This window comes from Mustela putorius, unplaced genomic scaffold (assembly GCF_011764305.1).
Source record: "Mustela putorius furo isolate JIRA1106 unplaced genomic scaffold, ASM1176430v1.1 tig00000139_pilon_pilon_pilon, whole genome shotgun sequence".
In the NCBI taxonomy this organism is placed as follows: Eukaryota; Metazoa; Chordata; class Mammalia; order Carnivora; family Mustelidae; genus Mustela; species Mustela putorius.
Window position 1 is genome coordinate 10,742,564 of NW_025421293.1, and position 16,227 is coordinate 10,758,790.

Genomic DNA, 16,227 nt, shown 5'->3' on the forward strand with positions numbered 1-16,227 from the left:
ACACGGCCACAGGTCCCCACGCTGGGAGAACGAGGGGTTCGCGTGCCCGAGGCCTGACCGGTTCACCTTCAGGCCCGGCGGCCAGGCCGGGAGCCCCGGGTCCCTGTGCTGCCCTAGAGAACACATCGACTTCTACTTCTGACAGAAAGGACTTGGCCTTCCTGGAATGAAGTGTGGGTGCCTTAGGACAGATCCTGACTTTGATGGAGTCTGGTGACTTACTGCTGGCCTTTGCTCCTGTGGCCCTGGAGCTAGCGCCTCACGTTTGGGGCCCGCGTTTGTCGAGGTAGACAGGAGAGTGTGCCGTCGTGGTCTTGAAGGGACTTGTGTCCAGTGTGTGACTTGTAGGCAGCCGGGGGGATTTGAAATGGATTTCCCCGAATTGTCTACGGAAGATTAACGTGCAGCTAACTAACCTCTCTCGGTGTGTCTTAAGGAAAACTCCTAAGCCTAAGTAAGGACTTAGATGCTCTAGCGAAAGGGAATTAAAGGATTGAGCCGATTAGCAGCGGCCGGCTGAGCTGGCGGCCCGCACCCAGCAGGTGGCTCCCTCCGCACTCGCGGCCTGCCTGGCGGAGCAAGCAGCCCCTTCCTCTCCTGCTCTTCCGGAAGGCAGAGTGATCGCAAAGGGACCTTTGTAAGGAAGAAGAGCTGCCCCCAGAGATCGGGTGGAACCGTGCCGAAAGGAAGTCCACGACTAAGTTGACGGTGTTAGGGACGGCCAGGCCCCGCCTGGGGCCCCCCAGCCCAGCGGCGCCCACTTGCCTGCCTCGGGAGGTACTAATGCCTGCTGCTTGCTGCCTCTTGTCTTTCAGATTCAACGTGTTCAACAGAAGCCATCCCCAACCCAGCTTAAATTATAAGTATAGAAAATAACTTTGTTCAAATCTGCGTGGTGCTTCTTTAGTAAATACTGTACAGATTTTACCATGGAGAACTTTTTTTTAGTTTTTACCTTTTCTTAATTACCCTTATTCCAAATGGACGAACACTTTCTACAACTGCTGACCATTGTAAAACACCGTGTATATAAATCCCACGGACAGTGACGCCCTGGACTGGAACATCTCAAATGCTGCTTAATCAGACTCAGGTGGACCGATCGCATTCCATGGAAAGCTCCTCCACGGCAGACATCCGGTGCAAGACCCGCCGGGAAACCATGGAATTATTAAAAGTACAAACAAACTGACAGTATGTATATTTAATTTAAAGACTTATTTAAAGATTCACGAGCTCTCAACTCGACTGAGAGCAGTCTGTTTTCTGTAATGTCTGATACTAGAAACTAATTTGCTTCATATTTTAGTTGTATTCAAGATTTGAAAATGTATTTTATAGACAAGTTCTGTTTTTGAACTTTGTGGAACTATTCCAATCAATTTACCAGTTATGATGAGTATTTACATTATGAATGTATAATCCAAACATTATTTGTAAAGCCTACAGTATGTTTTTATTACTTAACACTTTTTTATACAGTGTCTCTTGTCTTGACTATGATATTGGAGTCTGAGTTGTCAGCTTGGTCCCTTAAAGTTTCTAGTTACAGACAAAATCATACTGTGATTTTATTTTTAATATGGATATGCTATCAAACTGTGATACACTTATAATTCACTGGTCCTGCATCAGGAGATGGAGTGGGGAAAACTGTATTTAATACAGTTTGTATCTGAATAATCTGTATGGTTTATACAGTTTGTGTTGTTCAGAGATGTCTAAAGTTTGATCTTTGTTTTTTTAAAGATTAAAAAAGCACTTGCCCCACTGTAAATATACAGCATGTAAAATTTATATAGTATATAAATGGCAGCAAATTAAATGTTTTGTGTCTTATTCTTTACTGCTGGTTTTCCCCCTTTGCTTACCAGACCTTTCTTACCAACCTCGTCGTGCTGCCTTCACCATCTTAGAATCTGTGGAAGCCCAAGCCACAGGCTCCCCTTCAGCTCGGAGGTTGAGCCTGGGCCCGGGGAGGGACAGAGAGCAAGTTCCTGGACTCGACAAACTATTTTAAAGAACCAAGTCCTAGACAATCTTCTTTGAACAATGCATTTTTTTATTTTGTGAACACAGTTATTTGCAATTTGATGGCCATACACCTTCCAATTTTGCTATTCATTTTAACAACAAAATATCAATAGATAATAGGGGATTTCTTCATGCAGCTCGTGGGAGTATATACAATGAATAACAAACACTCCAGAAATCTCTTTGTACATTATTTACATATTAACTATATTTGCTGTAAATAGAAATGTCTAAGAAAAAATAAGAAAATGTGAAATCACAACATGTGGTTTCGGGTCTACAACAGACCTAACTTCTCAGCAAAGCACATCTATGTAGATAATATGCATTTTAACTTTTAAAAATATGCATTGCTTTATATGAAGCATTAAATGCTGCTTCATCTATAAATAGCTCCTATCTTGATTCAGTTTGGTACCACATTAAACTGTCGAAAGTTGCTCCGTGATCCTGAAGACACTGTTGCCTGCCTGGGTCCAGGGTCGTCCAATTAAACCTCAAGTGTTAGGTGAGGCTGGAAGAGCCCGGGCCACCCGCCCAACGCAGCCCTCCCGTTGCCTCCTGCCCTTGGCCTCCGGAGGAAAGCTTGTCTTTGGCCAGAGTTGGGACTAAATTCAAGCACTGAGCACAGATGGGGCGGCGGGGGGTCGGGGGAGGAGGAACACGGCTGTGTGGAGGTCCAGGCGGGGGGGCCGGGCCTCACAGCCCCCTGCTGGGGTGGGCCTCCTGGACAGGCCCGCCTGAGGTGGAGCGGGGGGTGCCGGCGCGTGTGCCCGTCGTGTTAATACTGTCACGAAAAAACCTGGAATTAGAGGATCTCACGGAACACGGACAGCAGGTTACAGAGTCTAAGCACCGCGGCCTCTGCCTCGCTCCAGGGAAACAGCTAGCATGGGAGGTGCCTTCGCCCACAGAAACCACTCCTGCGGGGCCTGCCCTAAACTCACTTCTCCCGACCCCACTGAGGCCAAACCCCAAAGACCAAAAGCCCCATCTCCCCAGGGGCAGACAAAGGAGAGAGGGAAGGTCCCCCCGTGTGCAACACGGACGTGGCGGGCGCCGCAGGGGTGCTTGGGCGCAGTGCTGGGCTGCGGGCTCCAGGCGCCCTCTGCTCGTGGAAGACTCGAGGCCAGAGTTGCATATATACCAGCCGGGCATTTTGCGAATGCCGACTTGCCTTTCTCAAAAACTAAAAGTTTCGATTTTGAGGTATCAGTACGGTAACAAAGCCTAAAAGCTTGGGAATGAAACAAAAACTCCGTTGGATGCAAGGTGGAGAGCCCTGGGCTCAGACCCCTTTGCATCTAGCATGACTTAAAGCTACGTCAAGGTCAGCGGTGCTGAGGCCAGGGGCCCGCAGCGGTCAGTTCCAGCACCAAGGCAACTCACAGGAACAGTCACTTGTACTTAACATCTTCACGCAGGTGCCGACGCTCTGAAGCCTGCTTTCTGGGACTTTCCTCTTGCAGGGGGCAGTCTGTGACCTCCCAAGGCCGCAGAGGCAGGGCGTGCCCACGCAGTGTGGGCGAGGGGGTCCGTCCCGGCGGCCTCTGTTCCCGGGGCCCGTCCTGAAGAACCAGCAGCAACGACCCAGCACAGAGCACCCCAGCCTCGGCCCGCCGCAGCCCTGTGCTGCCCTGAGAGCCATCCTCCCTCCGGCAGACGTCCTGAGCACCTACTATTAGATCAACAGCAACCTGACAGCCGCCTGGTGGGGGATCTCTCAAGGTCCGCCACCTGCACGTTATCCGGGGCTTTACACTATTTACAGGAAACCCTAAGTGCCCGGCGCCTCCATCCCACAGCGCGCGCGCTCCCTGCTCACGGCGAGAGAGTAAGTCTCTGAAAACACGGAATGAGATTTGTTCTAGTTACTGGTCTATGCATTACATCAAGAGATCGGGTCCAACTACCATCAGGTCAGTAAAAGAAACACTGGTTTCCCAACAAGTTTGAAAGAGCGAGGACTGGTCGGAAGGCTGGTTCCGCTGAACCACATGGAACTGCTGCTTGGGGTCCGCACAGGCCAACAGCAGCCGTTTCATGGGGCTCCACACCCAGACGGTGCCGGGACCACAGGTACAAGAGAAACACCCAGAAACTGTCGCTTGTATTTTAACGATCTGCCTTTTTAGAAAGTTATCTGAGCAGAAGAGGAGCCCTAGGGGACCTGGCCGCCTGGAGCCCGGCCCTGCCCAGGGAAGCGGGGGACTCAGCCGCACACCCGCACCCCCTGCCACCAGCACCGCCCACCGCCCCCATTTGGTGCTGCGTGTGTCTTGTAGACAGAATTTTTCTTCAGTGCACAGTAGAGACTTGTGTCCGGGAGTTATTTATAGCTGCCATTCTAAAAATACTACTGTTAGAAAGTATCTTTCATTATAATTTCAGAATATAAAAAGGCATATAAAAGCTAAATTCCTATATATCTGAGAAAAAACTCTGAATAAAAAAGTGGTAGCTTTTCCTTCCTCGTTCTGATAGAAAACAGCGGCTTCTAGGACGGTGAACGCAGCCCCGGGTGAGCACGTGCGGCACGACGGGCCCGAGGTCCCCTTGGCCACGGCAGCAGGCGCGGCCGGGCCGGAGCCGGGAAGAGGGCATCGGGACACCAGCGGCGGGGCCTCGGCGACCACCCCCCAAAGGCGCCAAGCGGCCAGGGCGGGGCAGGCACTGCCTCCTCCGGGGAGGCTGCGGGAGAGCGAGGCGGGGCCCAGGGTGTCGGGGAGGCTCCCAGTCACTTTCTGCTGTGGGGTTTTGGTTTCTACTTTCACCTGTTGAGGCCGGGAGAGATCTATTTCTTATTGGCAATCCTCCTCTTCCTCGTGGCCAGCATGTCATAGAAAGGATCCCTGCTGATGCTCGCTCTGCGGAGAGAGGAGAAGGCTGAGGTCCGGCGGCACCTGCATTGCCCCCAAGCAGAGAGCTTAGGGCTGGCCCGTCTCCGCAGCCAGGGGCGGGTCCCGCACGCAGAAGTGCGCCTGCGCTCTGGTGCAGTCCGGGCACGCAACCCCCACGCGCAGGCGCGCACGCGCTCATGCATGTGCCCTCCCCCAGGGGCCCGCACTCCCGCGGGGGGGCTCCGAGCCGGGGCCGGGGCGCACCTGATGGACTTCATCCACTCCTCCTTCTCCTCGGGGCTCGGGGCAGAGATGCGGTACACCACGTGGTTCCCCTCCACCACCCGGCCGTCCGCCTCCGTTTTGCAGGCCTTGATGACCTGGCCCTTGTGGCTGGGGTTATAAAGCTCGAAACAGTTCTGGCGGAGACAGACAGACGGCCGTCACCGGGCGTGCAGACCGCCGGAGGGCAGGAGCGGCGAGAAGGGCCCAGCTTACCGGTTTGCGCGGGTCCTCCACCTCCCTGATGCTCAGGTTCTCCAAGGGGATGATCCCCCTGGGCTCCTTGTCCTGCGAGAGAGGAGCGCACGGCCAGCCTGGCTGGGGCCCGCAGTCCCGGGCCCAGGCACCCCCCCAACCCCCAGGGACCCTGCGCCCCCACCCCCCGCAGCCCTGCTGCCCTTACTGTCGTGTACTCAAAGTAGTAGAGGCAGTTGTCGGTGAGGATGAACCAGCGGCGCTTCCAGGTCTTCACCCGCCCTCCTGGAAGCAGAAAAGCTCATGAGTCCGCGCCCGCACGCGCTGGGAACCCGCGGCCCGGAAGGGGGGGCCCGGGACTGACAGAAATGACTATTTTCAGAAATGCCACTGGGAGCCCAGCTCGGTCTTAAGCTCCCTTCCTCGTGGAAACGTAGGACATTCTGCCCACACTGAGCCAAGTCCTGGCCGAGCCCTGGGGCCTGGCCCCGAGCGGGCGCAGGGTGCTGCCGGGGCCCCCCATGCACCCCCACCCGGGCCGGCACCGGCGCCCCCGCCGCGGCCACCTACTGAATTCCACCTTTCTAGAAATGTTAGTCGTGATGAATGGGCTTAATCCCCCCCCCCCCCATGGAAATGACCACAGGATGAAGTCAGTGCCGATCCCCGGCTGTCCGCCACCTAGTCCTATCACCGCAGGGCTCCGGCTGGCCCTGCGATGGTCACCATCAATCACTCCTGAGGTCCAGGAATGACTCGATTGAATTAATCTCTTAATAAGATCAGAGACACACAGGTAAACACACACAGGCACACACACCGCTCCTCTGCGCCGCCTCTCACTACAGAAAAGGAAACCTTTTACCCTCAGCGATTCACAAATGGGCTTCAACTTCCGGCCTTTGCTTCTGACATGAAGTTTAAACAAAACAGAATCAAGCAATCTGTGGCTACAAGCAGCAGCTGGCCCTGCTCTGTCACTCCCCGACGTGACATTCCGGGCGGACAGAGCTCACCCGCCTGGCTCTAAGACATGGAGGGACCAGGGTGTGGGAGGAAAGGTCGTGAGGGTCACGTGGGGGCAGGGGTCACGGAGAGAGAGAAAGGCACACTCGCAGGCGTCCCGTGTCCCCCCGGGACTGAGGCAAGAGGGCTACCCGGCGGGGAGTCTGCAGAAATCCAGGCAAGGAAGACCTCCCACTTCAGGGGGAGAGTCACGACCACTGGGATTTGGGGCCACTGGCCAGGTCCTCAGGAGACCCCGCTGGGACCCCTCACCCCCGCCTCACTGATCAGACATCGGACCTCCTTTGGGTGGCCTTGGGCCGGCCCAAACGCGACTGGAAAGGCTGGTGTGTGGGCACGCCGGGCGCTAAGAAGGGGGCCTCAGCTGTGCGGAGAAGGAAGGTCCAGCTACGTCTCCCTCCTCCCTGACAGACACCGCCGGCTCCACACACCTCACTTCTGGTCCCTGTCCAAGGGGTCTGGCCCTGTGCCTCCCTGATTCCTGCCGCCCTCTCCGCGGCCCGCAGGGGTCTTTGGGCCTAGAGCCGCATCCCCCCTTCCCCCATCTCTCCCGACCCCCATGCAGCCTCCCCCCGGGGAACTGTCCGCTCCCTCTGGACCGGGCCTCACTGGTTCCTTCGAAGACCCGGCCCAGGGCGGAGCACCAGGAGCCCTGCTCCTGCCCCGACCTCCGCTGCGGCGTCCTGGGGAAGCCCACGTTCACGGGGAGGGGACCCAGGAGACCCTTGTCCCCAAGTCCTCCAGTGACGGGACAGCACAGATTCTCTCCAGGCACACCCCCACGGCCAGGTCACTCTACCGCTCTCCCACCAGGGCTGTCTCAGGCCGCACCAGTGCTGGGCTTGGCCGCCAGCCGCCCCCAGCCATGCCAGCCTCCCTGCCCCCCGACTCTCCTCCAAACAGCAGCCACAGGCAAGCCTCGAAGAGGTAAGTTCATCCCGGCTCTCCACGCCCGAAGCTCGCAAAGGCTCACACCGTCAGCCGAGGACCCCAACCCCTCAGTGGCCTCCGGGGCCTCCCCAGGGCTCCCCTCACAGCCCCAGCCCTTCCTTCTTGCCACCACCCTGCCTGAGTGTTGACCCCCCTGCCAGCAGCTTCCCTCTCCTCCGCCCCGCAGGCAGGTTCTCAGAGAATGGCCCCGGGAGCCCACACGCGCTCCGGCTGCAGCCAGCACGGGGGTGCGAGGCGGCGGCCCAGGCTCTGCTCACCCGCAGCCCCATCGCCGACCCTGCCCCGCCCCACACCAGAAGCGGGTTAGCCAGGAAGGCTTCTCAGCGTTTAGCCCCTGGGGGCTCCTGAGTTCAGTGGCGCCTCTTGGGGAGCCTAATCCCCGGACTGGTGGTCATGGCCAAAGGCCTCCCAGCCCAGCCCGAGGTAGCCTTCCAGATTGGGGGCCAGGCCCAGCAGGGGAGAAGGGGGGAGCAGGGGTCCCACCTTTGATGTCGGAGCCACCACAGGTCTCGCTGCAGGGGAACAGATGGGCTCTGCCTACACACGCTCCTGGCTGAACTTCATGAGCCAGGGACAGACAGACGGACAGATATGGACGGACACACACACACATACACACACACAGCACTCACACCTGTGGAAAGCAGCCTGGCTTCTCCACTCTGAACTTGCTGCTAGTTCCACGGCTCACTTCAGGGGGAGAGTCACAACCACTGGGATTTGGGGCCACCGGCCAGGTCCTCAGGAGACCCTGCTGGGACCCCTCACCCCCGCCTCACTGATCAGACATCAGACCTCCTTCGGGTGGAGGTCGCACACCCGCACACCCTGTGACACCTCCTCTTCCTGCAGGACAGCTAGACTCTGACCCACGTGCCTGCCTGTTCTTAGCACAACTGACCCACTCTCAAAGCTCGGCGGCTGTAAGGCACTTCTCCTTGATGATCCCGAAGCAACACAACACTCCTGTCTGTGCTCTCGCAGGAGAGGTGGAAGCACCACCTGGCCTGAGACTAAGTTTACGATGAAACACAAGGAAGCAAGGTCACATGGTGACCTCCGTTGTGTAACTGCGTGCACAAAACACACGTCGTCTCCTATGCTTGTGTTGTAGGCCCCTGGTCAAGCACCTCCGTGTGCAGGCCTGTGTCTGCCCTGTGCTAGAGAAGGGTCCGGAGCTAACCCAGGCCAAGCTAACACATCTCTGGCATCGGCTTCCAGTAGATTTACTGCCGCCTTGGCCATTGGAGCCCGACGCCAACAAGCTGTCCCTAGGGCCCAGGCCAGCGTCAAGACTCCTGGGAGCTGCCTGTGGGCAGGACTGTGTCCAGGCCCAGCAGCTGTGGAGAGCGGACCTGCCTGCTGGATGGCCTGCTGGAAACCCACTCTCTGGATGGCTACAGCTGTGTGCAGAGAAGGTACGGAGGCGGCCTGGGCCATCACCGGGCTGGCTGGTGGGCCCGAGGTCTGAGTGGCACCATCACCACCAGCTTTGTGACAGCTACCGGGAACGCCAGCGTGGCAACTTGCCCTCTCACACCTGTACATGGGGCGGTGGAGCACGGAAGGAGCGGACCCCGGGCCGCCCACTGTGCCGAGGCCATGACTGACTGCTGGGGGCCCTCGGGCACCCACTACGTACCCCACCAGCTCTGTAGCTCCTCGGGGTGCTCTGCGCACTGCGTACATGTGGGGACACAGCTCCACTCGGCATTTGTCTGCCTCATCTCATTCCCGCGTTAGAAGCAGGTGTGTCTCCCGCCAGCGCCAAGGCCACACCAGCTGCCAGGCAGGCCTACACGGTCATTGTCATGTGAGGGGCCCTCCTTGGCAATGCAAGGACAGGAGGGGCCCAGATGCTGCTGCTGGAGCATCAGACATGTCCACCCTCTGCCCTGACCCCAGGGCCACAGGTCTGAGGGGACCTGAGAGATGCGTCTCCAAGTCCACGGCTATGGCTCTGGGTTTCTAGACAAAGATCTAGAACATTCCCAAACCTCAGCTAAGCCAGAAAACAAAACAGAGGAAGACCCCAAATCAGAACGGCCAAGTCCTGGCACATGGCTTCACACCTGCCTCTTACCCTCCCCCTGATTAAGAACACAGAGCCGCAGGGACTCACTCAGGCCCGGCGTCTTACAGTGTGTTCTACAGAGACCACACCTGGTTGGAACACATGGTCCCATCTCACAGGCTCTCATGTCCCAGGAATGCAGAAATCCCCCCACCCCAAATCAAAACAAGACAAAAAAAAAAAAAAAGAAAAAAAGAAAGAAAACAAAAAACCACCCTATCACTTCTTGTAATTGCCCCCAAAATACCAACGCTACTCCACTAGTCAGTGGTTAGGAAGCCCGCTGAACATTCCCGCGCTCCGTCCGGGGGAGCAGACATGCGCTGTTGGGTTAGTATGAGAGGCAACCGGTGATGTACGGGGATGGAGCAGGCGACCAGCAGTCCCGAGGCTGCTCGGGCCCCGAGGACACAGAGGGCAGGCTCGTTCCCACACGGCATTCCCATGCGCTCTGGGCGCAGAGAGGCTGGCGTCCCGGCCCCACGGGAGCGGGTGTCCCGTTCGCTGCGCCCTACGTGAAGCTAACCCAGCAAGTCCAAAGCCACATGGGTCGGATGAATGGCAGCCACAAATCAGAGCTTCACACAGACCAACAGGGGAGAGAAACCCAGAGAGGAACGAGCAGCTGGGGGAGAGGCAGGAAGCCACTGGGTACGTACCTCCTAACGCAGAACAAGCAGGGACAGCCCGTCACAGAACAGAAAGGTGGGAGCCACAGGCAGAAGGAAAACAAGAAGGCACATTTAAACCACGCATCAAAAATCAGCCACACCGAACCAAGAGAAAGGCACGCAGGTTCTCGCAGTAAATGCACCTGCCTCTGGTACAGAAAACTGCCTTGGGTCTATCAGGACGCTAACTGAGCAGTTTTCTGGGACGCTCGTGCAGCCCGGGCGTCATTCTCTGCCGTGGACACGGACGGGACGGCCTCGCTCGCACAGGGCAGGGCTCAAAGCAGCAGCCATCGAGTCGGGGGCGTGCGGCCGGCTACCGCGGGCAGACGCGGCCCAACGGCCTTCGCTTCTAGCGGTTCTGCCTCTGGTCGGGGGCCTTGGCTGCCGAGGGCTGGGGGCTCCGAGCGCGGGGCCCGCCCGCCAGCCGCCACTCACCCAGCTTCAGGAGCCAGCCCTCGCGGTCGGGGTTGAAGAACGTGTGCGTCAGGTCGTTGCCGTCGTCCTCGGGGATCTTGAACGGCTCGTTCTTGATGCTCTCGTACAGGTTCTGCGAGCAGCACAGGCGACGGCGCGCTCAGGGGCCCGGCGGGCGGCCACGGAGCCCGTCCGCTCCACGTCCCCGAGGGCCCCCGCAGGTGCCTGGCGGGCCCGAGGCCGGGAGGCTCACCCGCAGCAGCTCTTCCGGGAGGTCCCCCCCCTCGTTGATGCCGCGGTTCATGGTGACGAAGCGCTCGGCCGTGGGCTTGTCCCGCACGTTGTGGTTGTGGAGGCTGGTGTTGAGCATGATGATGGCGAAGGACAGCACGTAGCAGGTGTCTGCGGGAGGCCAGGGGTGCGGGCCGTCAGCCGCCCGCCCGCCCGCGAGAGGCGCTCAGCGCCCCGCCCTCACCCACCTGTGGACTGGAAGACGCCGGGGTTGCACAGGCAGTAGCGGGACGCGAACGCCTCCATCATGCGGTCGATCTTCTGCGCCTCCCCCGGGAGCCGGAAGCTCCACAAGAACTGCCTGTGGAGAAACGAGCACCGGGGGACGAGGGCGGCCCTGGCGTCCGGGGCGGGGACGCCGGGCTTTCCCCCGACAAGGCAAGGACTCGGGGACAGACTCTGCCCGTGGGCCGTGCCCGCGTCTCCTGGCCCACGCCGGGGCATCGGCGAGGCTGGCGTCTGCGGCCAGAGGCGGGGAGAGGGGCTCAGCCTCGGAAGCGGGAGAACAGCCCAGACCCAAGGGCCACGTGCTGGGTGGGAAACAACACGTGCCCCACGGTCCACGAACGCCTCTCCGGGCCTGTGCGCAGCCCGGGGGCCCCAGGTGGGGGAAGGGCCTGTCTCCTGCTCCCACACTTCCCGCGGCCAGCCCGGGCTCCGACACTTACCTTAAGGCTTGCACGAGGTTCAGATCAGCAAACTCATGGAGTTCGACAAATGCTTGAAGAACTTTAATATTAAAGTCATCCCTGGGAAAGAAAGCAAGTGCGGTCCAAGGCCGCTGCGCAGAACGCCCGTCATTTCAAAAGAAAGACCTTTACTACGTAGACCAAGGGTCTGGTTTCCCGTCTTGCACAACTAGAAGTTAAGATCCACTGTGCTGCGCGCTCGTTTTCAGGCTTAGGACAAAGGAGACTCGGTAGGATGTTAGGAATTTACTTCACAGTTGGTGCGGATCAGGGTACAGGGGTCATCGGAAGCTTTCAGATGCCGCCACAGCTGGGCACGAGCCACACAGTCCCACAGGGTCCTGAGCGCCAGGCGCACGCTCTCCCTCCGCTCTCCCAACCAGCGCCGCCAACAGCGCTCCCCGTTCGCAGCCGGGACTTGGGAGCCCGGTGCCGGGGCAGAAACCCAGCAGTGCGCAAGAGTTTTCAAACCAAACTACACACAAGAAGACCATCAAAGGCCTCAACTTCTACATCACGTGAAAGAGGACAACATGCTTCACTGGGGTTTCACTCCATGCTCTTTCCCCGGGTCCTGGCCACAAGGGACAGTAAGGACAGCCCGAGACAGCGAAATGCTGCTGTCACCACAGGTGCAGGCCAGGATGCAGGAGTTTCCCTTCCCCGAGGCGATGGCGGTCCCTGGGTCTTCCCCGCACCACGGAGCAGACCGGACCTTGCTGAAGACAAGGGTGCTGCTGCCCCACAGGCACATGCCTGCCACTGTCAACCGTGAGGAAAGGCCATGGCCCAGGGGCACCTGCAAAAGGACGCCCACCAGCTGCCCGTGGGGCTGAAAGATGACCACGGCCTCAGGAAGGGGCCCGGGCACAGCACATGCTGCAACGTTCCCCTCCTTTCTCCGGGGCAAGCGGCTGTCTGAGGCCTTGGGGTTGCTGGGGGGACCGGCCCTGGAGGTGGCGAGCACCCACCCATCGTAGGCAGGCAGCAGCGAAGACCGGGGAGCAGACCCCCACCGGGCTGAGCGCCCACGCAGGGCAGCGCCCACCAAGTCAGAGCCATGGGGGTCCGCGTCAAAGGCGAGTGCCCACCGTCCCAGCTCCAGCGCTGCCGAGTGCGGGGTGCAGAGGTGGGGGACCGCATGTCCCGTGAGTAGGAGCTGGCCCCCTCTTGGGCTCAGGTGCACAGGCTACAGCTGGTGGTGAAGACCCCAAGGCGGGACCAGAGAGGCCAAGTGATCCGAGGGGTGGCTGCACTCCCACTCCCGCTGTAGCCGGTCCTCCCTCGAGGGTGGCCCCTGAGGCTCAGTCCTCAGTCCACAGGTCCTTTATCGCCACACTCCCGCGATGAGAACGGTACCTGCGAACCTCCTGCTCTGGGGTTCCTGCCTGCCAGGCCTCTCTCTGAACCTACACACCGGGATGCACCCCCCCCCAACTCCCCACGGCTTTGAGCTGTGAATCAGACCGCGTCCTTCCTGGACTGGGAACCTCCCCCAACCCCCAAGCAAGGGGCAGAGGGGGCCGTCATCACCCTGAGAACCTCTGCCACCCTTCCTCTCCCTCTGCTCTAGCCACAAGGCCCCGGACGCTGACCCTCTGCCTGTCCTGCTGTCCCCCAACACCTGCCTGCAGTATACCCCCGTCCCCTTCACGGCCCGGCACAAACGTCACCTTCTCAACAGGACAAGCCTGACCAGCCGGCCTAACTGCCAACCGCAGCCCACCCGATGCCCTTCCATGCTCCTGCTCCTCCTCGGCCCCACCACCTTCTAGCAGACGGGAGAAGTGGTTCCCACTGCATTGTCCCAGCAGAAGATCGCTCACGAGTGGATGAGTCCGTCTTTTTTTTTTTTTTTTAAATAACACAACCCATGTGCCTAAAATAGAGCCTGGCACAAACTCAGAACTTGGCATTTTCTGGAACTCAAAACCTGCAGGCACACACTACCTGCCAACAGCAGGAGCCGCCAGCCAGCCAGCGTATCCCACAACCGTCCTTGTCCATCTCAGGCACCTGCCACAGTGATGACGACCTCAGACGCTGGCTGTCGTGGCACAGACGAGTGGGTGCTGCAGCCCTGGGCTGCTGCTCAGGGTTTCTTGTGGATTTTCTTTCTTTCTTTCTTTCTTTTTTTTTTTAGCTTTGTTCAAACATAATCCACATTCCGTACAACTGTCCTATTTCAAGCGTACCATTCAACGGCTTTTAATATATTTACAGATCTGTGCAACTGTCACCACGATCGATTTCTGAGCATTTTCACTGCCCCCAAAAGAAAGCCCATCACCCCATCTGCCAGGCCCAGGCGACCACAAGTCTGCTGTCTCCCTCCCTAAGTTCGCCTGCCCGAGAGCTCTGCATGAAGAGGATCGCACAGCCCGCACTCTGCTGCCCTCTCTGCCGCCCAGCAGCAGCCCACCGCCCGGATGAACCGCATCTTGTCCACCAACCAGCTGAGGGACACCCGAGCTCATGGACATCGGAACCAGTTCCCGCTTCTGCCAACCGAGAGCCACGCGGCCACAAGCCCTCGTGTGTGTTTGTGCAAATGGACGTTTCTGCTTCTCTTGGGTGAACACTGGGGAAGAGAACGAGCAGGTCGCATGGTGATGGAGTATTCTGAAGACCTGCCAACTGCTTCCCATGGCCCTGGCACTTCCTAGCCGACCAGCAGCATGTGAGGGCTTGGGTTTTCCCACATCCTGGGTGGTACGTGTCTTATTATTACAGACATCCTCGTGGGTGGGAAGTGGTAGCTCCCTGATGGGGGCTGAGGATGCCGAACATCCAGCTGTGGGCTGACTGGCCTTATCACGTAGTCACGTATCTTCTTTGGAGACACGTCCATTCAGATGCTTTGCTCATTTTATAATTAAGCTGCCGTATTATTGAGTTGTAGGAGTTCTTCATGTATTCTAGATAGAAGTCCTTATCAGGGGGTGCCTGGGTGGCTCAGTTGGTTAAGCAACTGCCTTTGGCCCAGGTCATGATCCTGAAGTCCTGGGATCGAGTCCCGCCTCAGGGTCCCTGCTCAGTGGGGAGTCTGCTTTCCCCTCTGACCTCACCCCTCTCATGCTCTCTCTCAAATAAATAAATAAATAAAATCTTTTTTAAAAAAGAAGTCCTTATCAGATTTATACCTGGCTGATAAAAATTTCTCCTATTCTGTGGATTGCCTCTCCACCTTCTCGATGATGTCCTTTTCAACACAAAAATTTTCAGTTTTGATGATGTCCCGTTTACCCCCATTTTTCTTTTGCTATTTATGTTTTTTGGTGTCACATCTAAGAAACTCATGCCTAATCCAAGGTCACAAAGACCTACCCCTATGTTTTCTTCTAAGTGTTTTATAGTTTTCCTTCTCATATGTAGTTCTTTGATTCAGTTTAATTTTTGCGTAACCTGAGTGGTCCAATGGTCCTCTTTGGCATGTGGATATCCGGGTGTCCCAGACCATTCACTGAAAGACTATTCTTTCCACCACGGAACTGTCCTGACACCCTTGTCAAAAATCACGTGACAAAAAAATTTAAGGGTTTATTTCTAAATTCTCGATTCTATTCCACGACCTAGAAGTCTATCCTAATACCAGTACCACACCATCTTCATTACTGTAGCTTTAGTCTGTCTTATAATCAGAAGATGTAAGTTCTGCAACTTTGTTCTTCTTTTCCCAAGGGTGTGGCAATTTTGGGTCCCATGATATTCTACATTACTTTTAGACGCGTAAGTCAACTTCTATAAAGAAGTTAGCTGGGATTTTAATAGGGAATGAGTAAAATCTCTAGCTCAAATTTCCAATCCACGAACATGGGATATCTTTCCCTTTAGGAAAGATAGGTCTTTTCATTTTTTTTTTTTCAAAGTTTTCTAGTTAAGACTAAATATTTTGTACCTCTTTTGTTAAATTTATTCCCAAGTATTTTATTTCTTTTAATGCTATTATAAAATGGAGTTGTTTTTCTTAATATCTTTTCCAGGCTTGCTCATTGCTACCATTTAGAACTCTAACTGGATTTTACATATTGATCTTGTATCCTGCAGCCTTACCAAACCTGTTTCTTATTTCTAATGCTTTTAATGATTCCTCAGGATTTTCTACAGACACAGTACTGTCTTCTGTAAACAAACTTTTATTTCTTCCTTTCCAAACCAGATGCTTTTAATTTCATTTTCTTGCTTAACTAGAACTGCCAGTACCACATTGAAGAGAAGTGGCAAAAGCAGTCAACCGTATCTTGTTCTCACTCTTAGGAGAAAGCATGAAGTCAGCCTGTGGATTTCACAGGTGCCTGCGTCATACTGAGGAAGTTCCCTTCTTTTCCTGGTTTGTTGAACGTCTTTGTTTTAAAGCAGTGAATGTTGCCAAAAGCCTCTCCAGCATCTATTGCAATGGTCATGTGGGTTTGCTCTTTAGTCTACTGATCCTGTATATTACCTTGACTTGCATATATTGAACCAACCTTGCATTCTGGGTAACAAAGGCATGCATGCAGTAAACGTACTGGTGTATAACCACTTGTCTGTACCACCAGATTTACTGAGAGTTAGTGGGCGGTTTTTGCTTCAGTAGTCATAAGAGATACTGCTCTGTAGGGCTTTTGTTTTGTTTTGTTTGTGCTATTTCTGGTTTTGGTCCCCAGTACTACTGGCCACACAGAATGAGATAGGAAGTGTTCTGCTTTCCACCTTTGATCAACTATTTTTAATAAAAAGCTAGAAAAAGAAACCACTCCAGGTAAGCAACTCTTGGG

At 56.2% G+C, this 16,227-nt stretch overlaps 2 protein-coding genes across 8 annotated transcripts in view; one reads left to right on the forward strand and one right to left on the reverse strand.

Moving 5' to 3' along the window:
* USP42 (ubiquitin specific peptidase 42) overlaps positions 1–1,825 on the forward strand; it is a 76,343-nt gene extending 74,518 nt beyond the window's left edge. For all 5 annotated transcript variants that reach the window (XR_006605265.1, XM_004774981.3, XM_045075122.1 and 2 more), the window contains one exon: positions 816–1,825. Coding sequence is in view for 3 of the 5 variants with exons in the window: in XM_004774981.3 (XP_004775038.2) it covers positions 816–856 (41 nt within the window). In the remaining 2 variants the exon portion in view is untranslated. The remainder of the gene's footprint in view (positions 1–815) is intronic.
* A 216-nt stretch (positions 1,826–2,041) lies between these two features.
* Positions 2,042–16,227, reverse strand: part of CYTH3 (cytohesin 3) — a 90,351-nt gene continuing 76,165 nt past the window's right edge. For 2 of the 3 annotated variants that reach the window (XM_045075125.1, XM_045075123.1), the window contains 8 exons: positions 11,450–11,530; positions 10,970–11,082; positions 10,744–10,892; positions 10,512–10,623; positions 5,560–5,636; positions 5,373–5,444; positions 5,139–5,293; positions 2,042–4,901 (listed from right to left, as the gene is read on the reverse strand). In XM_045075125.1, coding sequence (XP_044931060.1) covers positions 4,829–4,901; positions 5,139–5,293; positions 5,373–5,444; positions 5,560–5,636; positions 10,512–10,623; positions 10,744–10,892; positions 10,970–11,082; positions 11,450–11,530 — 832 coding nt within the window. In that variant the 3' untranslated portion in view covers positions 2,042–4,828. The remainder of the gene's footprint in view (positions 4,902–5,138; positions 5,294–5,372; positions 5,445–5,559; positions 5,637–10,511; positions 10,624–10,743; positions 10,893–10,969; positions 11,083–11,449; positions 11,531–16,227) is intronic. The other variant, XM_045075124.1, reaches the window with a different exon arrangement.